At 45.6% G+C, this 15700-nt stretch overlaps 1 protein-coding gene across 1 annotated transcript in view; it reads right to left on the bottom strand.

Annotated features, from left to right (window-relative positions):
• Positions 1-15700, bottom strand: part of LOC103735529 (DNA (cytosine-5)-methyltransferase 3C-like) — a 65492-nt gene that overhangs the window by 4226 nt on the left and 45566 nt on the right. The window contains exons 6-17 of the mRNA XM_029564380.1: positions 14320-14464; positions 12947-13069; positions 12742-12786; positions 10932-11011; positions 10603-10715; positions 8911-9094; positions 7989-8073; positions 6135-6280; positions 5296-5386; positions 4794-4942; positions 2681-2766; positions 2571-2577 (exon numbers count right to left, since the gene is read on the bottom strand). Coding sequence (XP_029420240.1) covers positions 2571-2577; positions 2681-2766; positions 4794-4942; positions 5296-5386; positions 6135-6280; positions 7989-8073; positions 8911-9094; positions 10603-10715; positions 10932-11011; positions 12742-12786; positions 12947-13069; positions 14320-14464 — 1254 coding nt within the window. The remainder of the gene's footprint in view (positions 1-2570; positions 2578-2680; positions 2767-4793; positions 4943-5295; positions 5387-6134; positions 6281-7988; positions 8074-8910; positions 9095-10602; positions 10716-10931; positions 11012-12741; positions 12787-12946; positions 13070-14319; positions 14465-15700) is intronic.

Genomic DNA, 15700 nt, shown 5'->3' with positions numbered 1-15700 from the left:
GCTCAGTGGTTAAGAGCACTGGCTGCTCTTGCAGAAGACCTAGGTTTGGTTCCCAGCATCCATATGGTAGCTAACAGCCACCCTTAACTCCAGTTCTGGATCCAGTGCCCTCTTCTGGCCTCCACTGGCACTGCACACGTGTGGTACACACGTGCATGCCTGAATGAAATTCTCAAAAAATGTTTTTAAAAATTAAAAAAAAAAATTAAAAAAAAAAAAAAAAAAAAAAAAAAAAAGATAAATGTGTTAACTTTCTGGGAACCTGTTTTGCAAATGCAAAGACAAACATATCCAACAAAGCAAGAGTAGAACCAAATGTCCTTGTGATATCTGTGTGCAGAGACCATCAACACTGTGGATGCCCCAGCTGGGAACTTTAAAGTTAAGAAGGAAAAAACAGTGAAAAGTGCCACAAAAACAGCTGAGGAATCACACCAGGCCTTTCTCTCTACCACACCTTCCAGCTGTCCAATGCCAACCTTATTCCTTCTTTACTTTTAAATTTTATTTATCCTTAATGTGTGTGTTTGATGTGTGTGCATGTGTGCATGCCATGTGGCAGTCAGAGGACAACTCTGTGAAGTCAGTTCTCTCTTTCCACCTTTTTGGGGGTTCTGGGGATCAAACTCAGGCCATCAGGCTTATACAGCAAGTACCTTTACCTTCTGAATTATTTTACCAGCCCCCTATTCCCTATTATGTCCTCCATGGAACTAATGAAGTCAGGGACCAGGAGAAAAAGGACACAGAAAACTCAGTGTAATACAGATTCAAAGATTCAGATGTAGAGGCTGGAGAGATGGCTCAGTGGTTAAGAGCACTGGCTGCTCTTGTAGAGGACCTGGGTTTGATTCCCAGCACCCACATGGTGGCTAACAACCATCTGTAACTCCAGTTTCAGGAGACCTATGCAAGCATTGCATGACATGGGTGCACTTACATACATGCAGGAAACACACTTATACACATCAAATAAAAATAATAAAATATTTTTTAAAAAGATTCCGATCTGTATAAACAAGATGATTTGAGCCTCAGCCCAATGGATGCTTTACACACTCACTGCACAACCCAGCAGAGCTCATCTTTAGCAGCCCATCCTCTCAGTCTGTAAGCAAATAAATGCTGAAATCCTTGACCTGGCCCCTCTTGCTAAGCCACAAGACAGCCATGCTACAACCTGCAGAGGACACTGCACTGACTGCATTTGTCTCCTCACTAGATGGCCCCTTCCAGAGCAGAGTACTGTAATCCACCATCTCACCTTCTTTTGCAATGCACCATCACACTAGTGTCCCTATCGCTACCGTTTTTCTGCTGAATGTTTTCCTCCTACTAGACACAGTATATTCAATTTCTTAAAACCTCTTGCTATTTCCTATGCCTGTGTATAGCTAAGTAGCACCATTATCTCCTCACTAGATGGCCCCTTCCAGAGCAGAGTACTGTAATCCACCATCTCACCTTCTTTTGCAATGCACCATCACACTAGTGTCCCTATCGCTACCGTTTTTCTGCTGAATGTTTTCCTCCTACTAGACACAGTATATTCAATTTCTTGAAACCTCTTGCTATTTCCTATGCCTGTGTATAGCTAAGTAGCACCATTGTCAGGACTGCACTATCAAGCCAGATACTTGCAGTTCTCTTTCCAAGCCACTCTCAACATAACAACACTGATCTCCAAGCTGCTCTGTGGATATCTACCCACCATTCACCCCAGGGCTCCCCCTTATGCCTGGAATGGTGGACTTCAAGTGGATGAGGTCTTGTCCAGTCCCCACCCAGCTTCCCAATGCCACCTCCCCAATCATGAACATATAATTGCTCATGTATTCTCTATCCTTCCCATTAGCATGTCCAGTCCACAAGAGCCACTGACAACATCATGTCTTCCACTGAACTAGCAACAATACCAGTGCTTGGCAAGGATATCTCCAATGATGGGTAAATTAGCCCATGTGATTCCAAACATGGGCATGGTATATTTGATTAGCTGGTTAAGCAAATACATCAGCAAGCTATCTAACAGATAAAAAATTAAAAATTTGAGGCCTGGTGTGGTGGCGCATACCTGTAGCCCCAGCACTTGGGAGCAGAGGCAGGCAGGTCTCTGTGAGTTCAAGGCCAGCCTGGTCTACATAGTGAGTTCCCGGCCAGCTGGGGCTACAAGGAGACCCTGTTTAAAAAAGATTTTTTAAAAAATTAAAAATTTGATCTCAAAACAGATCTCTAAGCTATTCCAGGACCCGCTCATATCTCTGTCCACACTGTGTCAAATGTTCTCACATATCTTTCTGAAAGTATTTCACAGTATAACTCACTTGCAAGTCTAAGATGGTCATATTACCATGCCATTTTGCATCTTAGTTAGCAAGCTGTTCTTGAAATCATAAAGGATGAGATAAGGAGGCCTCTGCAGAGGACTTTCTGTGTCTAAACCAGGCTAATGAGAGAGGACTAAATCACTTTTGGTTTCTAATAAAAGGGTGGAAATGCTCCTTGTGAGAAAACTTGAAGGAGCCAGTGTCTGTGCTACTGACACCCCAGCTCTGCCACAGGTTAGTCACCAGGGGCCTAGGTCAGGGCCACTTCATCTCAGATGACATTTAATAAAAGATCAGCAGCAAGAAGAGAAGACCTGAATGTGGCTTTGCTGGGTGCCCCTCAGAGCTGTTACCTGTTCATCCCAGGTAGGTTGCCCCAGAAGTATCGGGCCCTGTGAGCAGCGGAAACCTTGATGGCATCAAGCATCACTGGGTTACACTGTGGGAAGAAAAGGGGGAGCTGCTAGAGTCACCTCAAGATCCAAGAGTCAGTCAGCCCACGTTTGACCTGTCAGGTGACAAGGCTGTGCCCTAGCTATAAAAGAGGCAAGGGCTTCCCAACCAGGAGACAGACCAATTCCTGCCCAGAGGCCGGCTAAGCTAATGTCTATCTATGAATGGTGGGTAAAGAGATCAGATCAGACTTGTCACTCTGACAGAAGGTCTCTTCTAGGACATGCTAAATGACAGAATGTTCTAGAAGGTAAAGGTGCCTCACAATCAAAATCTGGTAAGCCAAGATCCTAGGTGGAGCAAGACACTATGAACAATGTATGGCTCAGGACACTCAGCCATATGGTTCATGTGGCAGTCGGAACAGAGTTAACTGAGGCTGAAATTACGAAGTTCTATAGAAAACTAAAGTACAAGCCATGGTGGTACACACCCATGGGCCCAGCACTCTAGGCATAGAAGCAGGAAGATCAGTTCAAGGACAGCCTGGGCTACATAAGACCCTGTCTTAAAGGGTTGGCGGGATGGCCTGGTGGTTAAGAACATAGGCTGCTCTTACAGAGGACCCAGGTTTGGTTCCTAGCACCCACATGGTGACTAACAACTATCAAGGAATTCGACACCCTCTTCTGGCTTCCTCGGGCACTGCACACATGTGGTGTACTTACATACCTGGAGGTAAAATACTCTTACATATAAGATAAATAAATATAAACAAACAAAAAAAAGTTTAAAGACCCTTAAGAAAGAAAAAAGTCAAAAAAACAAGAACCTGAAATACAAAAACCTATTAACTACAGTGTTTGATGTTAATCAAGCAGTGGATAATTAGTTTTTCCATAAGCCCTAAAGCAGCAATTTTCAGAACAAGAGTGGGAAAAAAGCTCTCTAAAGTAAAAGCAACCCCTCATCAAAGAAGCTTCTTTTTGCCCCAGATGGAGGCTGTTACAGAGATCCACAACTTGCCAAAATGTAGACAATAAGGGGCTGTGGGTTGCCCAGCCCCAACTAGTATATCTATAACACAATCCTTACACCTTAGGCTCAGAGAACATCATGGAAGTAGGGTCAGAAAGATTGTAAGAGCTAGAGGACCAGGACACCTGTTGCTAGATAGTGGCTTCTAGACATGACAGGGAGGCTGCACCCATGAAATCCCAACAATATGGTTGCCTGAACAAGACCTGCGTAGTGGCAGCACCAGTTGACATTGCAGTGTGAATGGGGGAAATGTCCCAAGGCCCCACTTCTAGATGAGGAACTATAGGCATTCAATGGCTGTTGAGGGATGAGCTCCTGATAGGTTATCAAATCCCAAGTGGTCAGCTCTAAACACATGCTCATATGAGCACCACTAAATGGCCTCAATAGGTTTTATATATGTATAGTTATACAATGTAATATACATATAATTACACATAATATAATTATACATAAAGTGGTCATGAATTTGAGAGGTAACAGACTGAGATGGGAGGCGCTGGAGGCGGGGGGAAGGGGTGAAAATGATGTAAATACAGTGCTCATGTATGAAAAAAAATTTTAATTGAAAAAATAAAAGTATATGTTGGTGGCATTATTTAGTGCTTTGCATGGGTTGAGTTTTTAAAAACATTTCATTTATTATTTTTATTTTATGTGTATGAGTGTATTGCCTGCATGTATGTAAGTGCACCTATGTCGTGCCCACAGAGGTCAGAAGAGGGTGTTGGATCCTCTGGAACTAGAGTTACAGATGGTTGTTAGCCTCCATGTGGGTGCTGGTAATGGAACATGGGTCCTCTGTAAGAGCAATTTGTGCTCTTAACTGCTGAGCCATCTCTCCAGCCCCACATGGGTAGAGTTATGTTAAAGGTAAATGTTTCCCACGTACCCAAAAGTGTGCTGAATTCTTCATCCCCAGATCTAGTCACACCTTCCTCCAACAACCAGGGACTCATTTCCACCTGGCAATACCCTTCAATGGCAGCCTGGCCTTCCAGACCCACGAGGTCTGACACTCAGGCCACTCACCTCCAGGAACCGTGAGATGTCCCTCTTGTCACAGATCTTCATGGCTACCACATTCTCAAACATCCAGAAGAATGGACGGTCATCACTCTCTCTGGGGCGTGAGTAATTTAGCAAGCGGTAAAACTCAAAGAAGAGTTGGCCAGTACCCTCTACGTCCATAAAAGAGAACAACAGGGTTTGAGCAAAAGCTTCAATACAAATCTCCACGTTTCCTGAAACCAAGAGATTCCCCACTAACCTCCGGCAGTGAGGCTGATGGCCTCACATCAACATTCCCCTTTAATTCCCCCGAATGACCAGGCAAGGACACAGGCAACAGCAGTACACAATTCATTAAATCAGTTCTCTTAGGACTAAAGATTTACAAAAGAGCATGGGGTAGCACTTAAGGCCTGAGGCACTGGACAGGACTGAACAGAAGCCAACAATAGTTCCTGCTGTGGCCACTCCCACCTGGACCAGCATTCAGGTGTGTTAGGGACCAAAGAGAATGGTTGCTCACCAAACAGGCCTTTCCTGACAGGATTCACAGAGGCAAGATCATTGCATGGGCTTCCACCAATCACCAGGTCGAATGGGCCCCACTCATCAATCTAAGAGAAAAACACCAAGGTCAGTGGTGAGCCCAACAAAAGCTGGCGAATCTGGGTTTGACCCTCAAAACCCATTTAAAGGTAGTAAGAGAGACCTGACACCACAAAATTGTCCTCTGACCTCCACATAGATGGCATGGCATAGACACTCACATGCACACACACACACACATATTATAATAAGAATAATAAATAATAAGCTGGGCGTGGTGGTACACACTTTTAATCCCAGCACTCAGGAGGCAGAGGCAGGTGAATCTCTGTGAGTTCAAGTCCAGCTTGGTCTACATAGCAAGTTCCAGGCCAACTGGGGCTACAGGGAGACCCTGTCTCAAAAAAGAAAAGAAAAAAAGAGAAAAGCTTAGATTCTAAGGAAAACTGCCAGGAAAACTCAATTCTAGAAACTTATTTCACCAGCAACTCTACTTTTAACCCAAGAAATCTCAATACTCATATTAAGTCATCCTGGATTATTCCTAAGTAGTCCGTTTTGCCACTTTAAGCTAAATTGTCCCCAGGTTCTCCTCTACCCCCAGCCCTGGGCCTGACAGGACAACACGCCATGGGGGACCAGGACCAGCTCGGGCTCTGGGTATAGAGGGGTAACGAGGAGGAGGAGAGTCAAGACAAAGTACCCCCAGCCCTGGTCCTGACAGGACAACACGCCATGGGGGACCAGGACCAGCTCAGGCTCTGGGTATAGAGGGGTAACGAGGAGGAGGAGAGTCAAGACAAAGGCCAGCCTCACATTTCTCTTTGTGATTTTCCTGACGTCATTCACGTATTTGATTTGCCCTTCATGCTTCACGGTTCCCACAGCGATGGATTCTGCGCAGACTTCAGAGGCGACGTACCTGTCCACTTTAATACCCAATTCTTTGAGGACCAAGTAGCCTGTGAGGGGCGGGTAGAAAGGTGAAGACAAATAAGGCAAAGTGCAGAGTGGCTCGACCTCACTGCTTCTCCCTGTGCCAGAATGAGGACCTCTTACTTCATTACTGGCTCTTTAGGAGTGACTGTGTCAACTCCAGGGGACCCCAGGGCTCTGCCCGATTTGGCTGTGCTCACTCCATGTATGGGAAAGCTCAGAAAATGGAAAGGAACCAAGACTAATGAAGGTAGCTATTGCCTAATTGACTATCAAGGTATTTATGCAGGTAGAAAGGAAACTTTGAGATCTTTGAACAGAATAAAAATTAAAATGCAACAGCTAAGAAGAATGTCCTTTTAAAAAGTAACCAAGGGGGCTGGAGAGATGGCTTAGAGGTTAAGAGCACTGGCTGCTCTTCCAGAGGACCCAGGTTCAATTCCCAGCACCTGCATGGCAGCTAGCAACCATCCATAACTCCAGTTCCAGGGGATCCAGTGCCCTTTTCTGACCTCCACAGGCATTGCACACATGGATACACCTACATGCTTGCAGGCGAAACAGTCATACACATAAAATAAAAATAAATTTAAAATGGGTTTTTTTCTTTCTTTCTTTCTTTCTTTCTTTCTTTATTTATTTATTTATTTGGTCTTTTTGAGACAGGGTCTCCCTTTGGTCTTGAAGTAGCCCAAGCTGGTCTTGATCTCCTGCTCCTCCTGCCTGCCTCCCAAGTGCTGGGTTACAAGTGCATGCAACTATACCTGGCTCTGCATGGTTATATTAGTTATGTTCTTAATTGGAAGAATTAATTAATTTGGGTGTCCCAAAATACTGAGTAGTAGAGAAGGAATAAAGGGTGTGAGAAGGTAGGAAGCCACTGATGTATGGAGGCAGCTATGGGTGTTGATCTGTGAGGCAGACACCAAATTCCTAGGGAGATGAAAATAATTAAAAGGAAAGAACACACTATTTACAACCCTTTCTTGTGATGGCTTTGTTCCTCCAAAAGCAGAGATTCAGAAAGATCTTTCATCAGTGGCTAACCTCCAAGTAAAAACACACCGGGAGAGGATGTGACAAAGAAAACTGTCTCTGCAGGCTTACAAATTCTCTAACATGTTCATGTTCTAAAAAAAATACGTTGAGAGAAAACTGACAGCAGCAAAAATATAAGAAAAAACTAGAAAGGCAACCAGGGTTTACCATGAAAGATCACTCACCTGTGCACAGATCTGATGCATGACGTGACCGAACTCATGGAAGTAAGTCCTCACTTCATCGTGTCTGAGGATAGAGGGCCAACTAGAAAAAAGTCAGAACAGGGCAATTTTCAAATGTTCATATGAGAGTCCATTGGAGTTTCTTGACAAGGGCTTCTGAAAGCATCCCTCCATTGGGTTCTTCCTCATTTTTCTTTTGTCTTCCAAGGCTGGACTCTAGAGTGATAGATTCAGGGTTTGCTTTCAGGTATTTTGATAGCTGTTGGAGTGGTTAGAATCAGTGTCAGTTCCCTCTCAAAGGCTTCTAGATAGGGGGATTTTTTTTTTTTTTTAATCTTTTTGAGACAGAGCACTGGGTGGTGAGAAGGAAGAAGCCCTGGAGTATAGCAAGAACAGGCACACAGGTCCTTCCAGGGGTTGTGTTAGGACTGCCACCAGATGAGGCCTTCAGCTCCCTAGCTGCTCCTGCAGTGAGGCAGCAGAGCATCCTCAGGTGAAGTCTCAAACTTACCTGTCGCAATTCCATCAAACAGGGACAGGACTCTAATGGGCCGCCTTTGGGCTGCAAGAATTGCTGGGTACAACTTGGGGGCCTCCTGCCAGATGAGGAAAGAAGGTGAAGAGGAGAAGGAGCAGGAGAATCAGTCAACATCTGAGGGAGCGGGGCTGCTGCCTCATCAGGTTCCACCCTGCTGCACCCCAGGAGCTTTGGTGGGACCTGGTAAGAGAGCTTGAGACAGGTCACCCTGCATTTGGCACAGATCAGAACATTCTACCTTAGAGGGAGGCACAGCTGACTCCTGTGGATACTCATAGAAAGACATGAAGTTTGAGTGCAAGAACTACCCAGGGCTTCTAAGAACAGAAGAGAAACCCCCTACTACAATGTGGGAGCAGCTCCCCCAGTCACCCACCCAGAAGGTTCCTCCTTATTCCTTCATCAGGTGGCACCTGAAGAAGGCAGGGACAGCTGTATGCTATAGGTGTCAACTAGCAAGGTCTTTCATCCTGTGACACTCTGTCTTGTCTGCTCTTTTTGTTGTTGCTGTCTTTTTGAAACAGGGTCTTGCTGACTAGCTTGGTACATACTGTGTAACACGGGCCTCTCTCAATTCCCTCAAACTCATGGTGAACATCCTGGATCAGCTTTCCTAGCACTAGGATTACTAACATGGTTCACAATGTTTGATTTTCTTCCATCTATTTTTTTTTTTAGGACAGAGTCACATGTACACCAGGCTAGCCTCGAACATATGTAGCCATGGCTGGCCTTGAAGTTTTGACCCTTCTACTTGCACCACCACCCTCAAATGCAGAGAATATAGATGTGTGTCACCGTGTTAAGCTCTCTTCCATGAACTTATGCTATGAGAATTCCACAGTGCTCCAGACACCTGCGGCCTCGGCTGGTGATTGACAGAGTCTAGGCTTACATATTCAATGTCAAGAATGCTGGAGAAGAAGGCCTGCAGGCGCAAGTTCCAGTCCTTCCGGCGCCGCAGAAAACCATGGCTGCACCTTCGCACACACATGTAGCAGCTCCAGAACGCCTGCTGCTTGGCATCTGCAGCCGTGCCTGTGCCCACCAACACGTCCAGACACTCGACACAGAAGCACCTGCACACAGTAGTCAGACAGAAGGGACATCATCATTGCCAGGCCCAAACTTCCCCAAAGGATGACAACATGGTGTCAAAAACTTCAAGCCAGGGGCTAGAGAGATGGCTCAGTAGCTAAGAGCACTTGCTGCTCTTGCAAAGGACCTGGGTTCAGTTCCTAGCACCCACATGGTGGCTAAGAGCTGGCCATAATTCCAGTTCCAAGAGATCCAATACCCTCTTCACAACCTCTGTGGGCACTGCACACATGTTGTACACTTGCATACAAGCAGGCAAAACAGTCATACACATAAAATAAAAATAAAGTACTTTTTTGTTTTATTTTGTTTTTTGAGACAGGGTCTCCCTATCGCTCCAGCTGACTTGGAACTTGCTATGTAGACCAGGCTGGCCTCAATCTTACAGAGATCTTCTTGCCTCAGGCTCCTGAGTGCTAGGACTAAAGGCATGTGCCATCATGCCTAGCTTGAAATTTCTTTAATGTGTATGAGTATATTGCCTGCATGTATATAAGTGTACTACTGAAGTCATCTCTCCAGCCCCTTGAAATTTCTATTTTAAACATTTTTTTATTTATCTCCAGGAGTGGTGGCACTTTAATTGCAGCACTTGGGAGGTAGAGGCAGGGAGAGCTCTGTGAGATTGAGGCCAGTCTGGTCTATATAGAGAATTCCAGGCCAGCTGGGGCTAGAGGAAGACCTGTGTCAAAATATGGTAACATCCCCACAGTCCCACAACATAGAGAGAGACCCTCCCTTCAACTTCTTCAACTTATATACCCGTAGCCCTTTCCCCTTGTGCAACTCATGCTTGGTCGGGGGTGTGGCTGACTCTCCTTGCCCCTCCTTTCTTAAGGAGCCTAACAATTAACAAGCTTAGCTGTGATGAGCCTAGGTGGGCAGGTGCAACAAAGCTTGGGAAAAAGGCATCTATCTATGATCTGTCTTTTACAGGACAGTCCTATGCAACAAATCCTTTACTACTAAAGAAAAAGCCCATTCTGTATCTTTCCCATCCTTCTCTACTCTAGAGGTTTAGAGGGATTCTTTTTGGAAGGAAGGAAGGAAGGAAGGAAAGGAGGGAGGGAGGGAGGGAGGGAGGATGGGAAATGACAAGTTGTCTTAGTTGCTCAACAGCCAGGCCTGCAGGTATCTGGGAGGTATGAGACACTGAACCTCTTCCTTAGATAACACCAGTTCCCTTCAAATCCACAGGCCCTTCCACAGAAATCAATTGATTCAACTACCTACCTTTGGATTTCAGGCCAGTGACACAGATGGTGGGGGGAGGCCCCAAACCCTACAGGCCTGACTTCATAGACACCTAGCCTATCACTATGCATCTCCATGGTCATAAGCACCAGATACACATAGTAGTGACTGTGTGCGCTGTCTTTAGTTCATTTTAGCCCACAACCACCAGTTGGCTGCCTAGAGTCTTCAGGAACAGTGGAGAACCACCCAGGAGCCAGGCCCTCAAACCAAGCCCCCAGCACACGGTGCTCACCGGCAGCAGCTTATGTTGCTGCAGAGAAGTAGTTCACCGCCATCGCAGCACACGGTGCAGTAGGACTGATAGCCATCGTCGTCGTACATGTAGAACAGCTCAAGGAAGCGATCCTGGCAAAGAAACCCAAGTGAAACCACAGAGCTGGCATAGCTAGGTCCACCTAGCCAGTTGCATGTGGTCTGTGTGCCTTGCAGATGGATTTCTCTGCTGTAGCACCGAAGAGGAAGGCTGGGGTCTTCTCTAGGTCCTAGAGCAGGGACTACGTGGAAGCTGAGGGTAGAGAAAGCTGGACAGAAGGCAGGGAAGGAAGGGGCAGGAAGACTTACCCGGCATGTCTGGCAAAGCCCACCCTCAAAGAGTGGGTGGAAGGACACGGGGTTTTTCCTTCCACAAGACAAACAGCTGTCTGCAAGAAGGACAGGGCATCACAGTTATGGAAATCAAGAGCCTACCATCAGCTGCTTAAGCCTCAAGCCTGACAGTTCTGAACATCTGCTCCAGGCCAGCAATATGCCAAGGACTCTTTGTCCCTGGTCTAATGTTAATGCCTTTCAACACAAAGTGTTTCACATAAAATCAGGTATGTTCAAGGTTTTATGGCCAAAGACTCAAGAGTGTTTCAAAGGTGCCAGCCCCATTTCAAAGTCTATGGCCATACAAGTTCAAACTGTCAAACAGAAGATGCAACAAAGCAGGCAATGAGCTGGCCAGGCAAAAAGACAAGAAGCCGAATACTAGGAAAGAGTTCCTCCAGGCTAGGCGTATGTTGCTTTCTTAAGTTTATTTTATTTTATGCCTAGGAGTGTCTTGCCTGCATCTATGTAAGTGCACCCATGTGTGCAATGCCCTCAGAAGCCAGAAGAGGGCATTGGATCCCCTGGAACTGGAGTTAAGGACAGTTGTTAGCTGCCATGTGGGTGCTGGGAATCAAACCCTGGTCCTCTGCAAGAGCAGTCAGTGCTCTTAACTACCGAGCCATCTTTCTAGCCCCATGGCATGTTTCCAATTTTCATAAACATTAAGTCTCAAACACTAAGGAACTGGAGAGATGGCTCAGCAGTTAAGAGCACTGGTTCTTCTTGTGGGAGACCCAGGTTCGCATCCCACCACCCATATGGCTGCTAACAAATGTCCGTAACTCTAGTTCCAGGGGATCCAATGCCTTCTTCTCACCTCCTTAGGCAGTGCATGACATGGGTACATTTACATATATGCAGGCATAACATTCATTCACATACACATCAAAAAAAAAGTTAAAAAAAGAAAAATCTCAGACATTGACACTTGCAGTGACTCCAGTTGGTTTGGGAGCTGATGACAGAACTTGTGACCATGCCCTACAAACACAGTACATAGTTGCAATCCCACAGCTCAAGTCCTTCCCACAAGACTACTCTGCCTTGGATCTAAGAACCACATCTGATTCACTATTCAGGTAGGCAGGACCTTTGTAAGAGCCAAGACTGTCTGACTGTGAGGGAGGAAACTGGTGGTGGATGACTCCTGTGGTACATGGAGGGTCATGGGCTAACATTTCTAAATTGTCAGAGACTACTCTAAACTATAGCTTTCCCAAGATGCCCTGGGTCTGGATCTGTGTTTTCATACCCAGTACCGAATAACCACTCGATAAATATTTGAAGACTAAAGGACATTGGACTGAGAATGCAAATGAAGATTCACTTCTTCCTCACACATTAAAACTCCATTAGGCCTGTTCCTGGCAGAATTCTGAATCCCAGTGCAACACTCATTTGGGAAAAGCAGACCAATTAGCTTGAGAAGGAGCCAGTGGAAAAATATGCCTGCTTCTCACCTAAGAGCTATTTGGGGTTCTTGCATGGGAAAGGCTCAATAGACCATTGATTGGGAGTTTTAGGGTTCCAGGCATTTTGGCCAAAGTGACACAGCTTCCAATCTTCCCTACTCCGATCTCGCTGGTCACATACCTCAGGGGCACAGTCAGATTCAGATAAAAAAGAAAGAAATCATTTCATGTGGTCTGATAAAATGTATCAAGTAGGGTCTTGACCTAGGTAGGTCAAAGCCCAGGGTTCTGGATTAAACCCAGGAGGAAAAGGCATGGTAAGGCAGGCTGAGGCAGCCTGAGAAGGGAGGGCTGGGTTAAGTAAGTACCTTCCAGGTTGCTCTTGTTGTTGGTAACATCGGAAGCCATTTGCTCTGTTGAGGAAAGAGGAACAAGGTATGAGATGAGGTCAGAAGGTGCTCCTTGATCCCTCAGCACTGCAACACTCCATCCCATGATGCAGTGGCCCTGGTAGCCTGCTGCTCCAGATAATGTGCAATGCATCTCCAGACCTTTCAGAGTCCCGCTAATCACCTCGGCTCTGATCATTCTCCCCACAGTCCTTGCCACCACAGCTGTTTGTCTTGAGGCGCTTGGGTAGGGGACAATAGTCAGAAGTTGCAGAGTCATCTGTTGTGCGTCTTCGACTTTTGCTCTCTGTGATAAGTAAGCACAGAAATTTAACTGGAGGGTCCAGGAGGAGGGCCTAGGACAAGCCCATGTTTTGCTTGGGCTCCTCCAGCATCTACAGCAGGGGACCATGATGGCTGTAGACCCCTGGGCAGGTAACCCAGAACAGAAGCCAATTCAATGCTCCTCTCATCCAGGAAGCAGGACTAACTCATGTACCTGGTAAACATAAACATCTGTGTGTGCAACAGCATCCATCCTTCTAGACACAGGTCAAAGAATAGAGGCTCAACCCACAGTGTGTATTGTAGATGCCAAGAAATTGCATGGTAGAGCTGAGGTAAGCACAGATTCCCAACACAATGAGAAACAGGCACACGCAGCTACTGAACACTTGAACTGCCATGACAGATAGGAGTCCACACTGAAGGTCAGGTCCAAAATGGTCAAGTGAGGCAGCAAGCTCATTCATTTGGACCAACTTAGGCACTTGAATCTACTTTTGCGAATTTTATGAAATTGGTTAATATGCATTCAATAATCAATTTCTATTTAAACTGTATTACATAAATGCATGATTTTTTTAGAGCAATACCAAGAAAAAAGTAAAATATCTCAATTTCTATAGGAATGAAATAGTAAACTAACATTTTAGAACTATTGGGCTCAAATTTATGATTAGTCTTAATTTCACTGTTCTTTGACAATGAAGCTACTAGAAAATAATTTATATCTGTGGCTCTCATTCAATTGTGTTTATATTTTTATTTGCGCTATTGAATCATAGTAGATAAGGTTAAGTGTGACTCTTCACACACACACATTAAGAAAGAAAATTAGATATTCATCAAAAATCATAAGGAAGGCAGGTGTGGTTACATAGGCTTATAATCCTAGCATGTGGCCAGACAGGGTTACATATTAAGACTCTTGTCCCAAAAACATAACACTTACGTCTTTAACAGCAAAGTGTCATTAGACATTGCTTATACCATTAACGTTAAGAAATAAAGAGAAAGCAGGAATCCAAAGAGTGCTGAGAAGTTGGCTGTGCACCAAGGTTAGCCTGAGCATCATGGGGGCAGGGGGAGGGGGAGCAGTAAGGCAGAGGTTGAGTGACTCACATCAACTTAGGAGATTTGATTCTTTTTCAGTGTGTATTGTAGATGCCAAGAAATTGCACGATAGAGCAAAGAACACGTAGCAAACAATGATGGGGAGAGAATACCATGTTTCCTGGATGTTCAGTTCCTATTGTCTATAGGATTCATTCCCACCTGGTTGCTTGCTGTTGGGTTTGAGGCCCTCAATCCCAGTGGGCTTGAAGCCTCCATGGGCCCACTCCAATATAGGCTTCAGCTGGTCCTCCAGTGAGTCTGCAGGGCTGGTGGGGAAGGTCTTGCCAGCTCGAACCCTGGCTTTCTGCCAAGACAAATCAAGGCAAGGTCTGTCAATGAATGGGGGCAGGAGGAAGTGTATGCCAGGTTGAACCCGGGATTCCCCCTACTGGAGCCTACATTCCCTTCACACTGGGGCCTTTCAGAGCCAGACGGCTGTCCTGGGCTGTGCTATGTGACAGGGGGCTGCTTTGGAGAGATTGGTAAGGAAGCAGCAGACTATAGGAGTGGGGGTGGGGGATGTCCTTTCCCTACAGGCACCAGATATGATCTCTTCCCTGTGGGAAATCTGAGTGGTCGGCTCTCTCCCAATGGAGGGGAATTCAACACAAGCTCTGATATCAAATATAGAAACCTCAGGCCGTTTCACTGATGCCTCCTATGTCTCAGAAGACAGCTTCCTTTTCTACTGGATACTGAAGTCAAGCGTTCCTCGTTTCAAGGGCCAAGAGAATTTACATGTCTAACTAGGCACATGGCCAAATGGGACAGGTTGATAAGGGCTAGAGCTATGATGCAGGAAAGGCAGAGCCTAATTGCTCAGAGGAGATAAAATGTCTAAAGACAAGGGCAGGAGGCAACTGGCCTCAGCTGCCTCCTCTAGCCTTGAAGGACCCTGCTCAAAAGAAGAAAGCTCACAGATCTCACAGAGCCTATTTAGCAGTATAACCATTTTCCCCTGCAACACATATTACATTGGTGAATTGTCATGTGCTAATTAAGCTTGTTGGATACTGAATCTTCTGTCGGGCATTGTGGCACACGCCTTTAATTCAGGCACTTAGGAGGCAGAGGCAGACAGGCCTCAGTGAGTTCAAAGCCATCCTTCTCTACCTAGTGAGACCCTGTCTCAAAAACACCAAAAAGTAAAAATTAAAAAAAGATGGCTCTTTCAGTAGGAAACCCTCCCACATCTCAGACTCAAGCATATTTACCTTTCTTTGTGGGGGGGTCATTTTGAGACAGGGTCTCCCTGTAGCCCCAGCTGGCCTGGAACTTGCTATGTAGACCAGACTGGTCTCGAACTCACAGAGACCCGTCTACCTCTGCCTCCTGAGTGTTGGGACTAAAGGCCTGCGCCACCACACCCAACCAAAGTATATTTATCTTAAACAATTTTTATTTTTATCTTATGTGTATGAACATTTTGCCTGTATATATGTAAGTGTTCCCTTGTCATGCAAAGCTCACAGAGGCTAGAAGAAGGTGTCAGATCCCCTGGAACTGGAGCTACAAATGGTTGTTAGCCCCCATGTGTGCT

The sequence above is a fragment of the Nannospalax galili genome, unplaced genomic scaffold, assembly GCF_000622305.1.
Source record: "Nannospalax galili isolate Female #2095 unplaced genomic scaffold, S.galili_v1.0 scaffold1357, whole genome shotgun sequence".
Lineage (NCBI taxonomy): Eukaryota > Metazoa > Chordata > Mammalia > Rodentia > Spalacidae > Nannospalax > Nannospalax galili.
The sequence above is the reverse complement of the archived record's forward strand: the minus strand, read 5'-3'. Positions and strand labels throughout refer to the sequence as shown.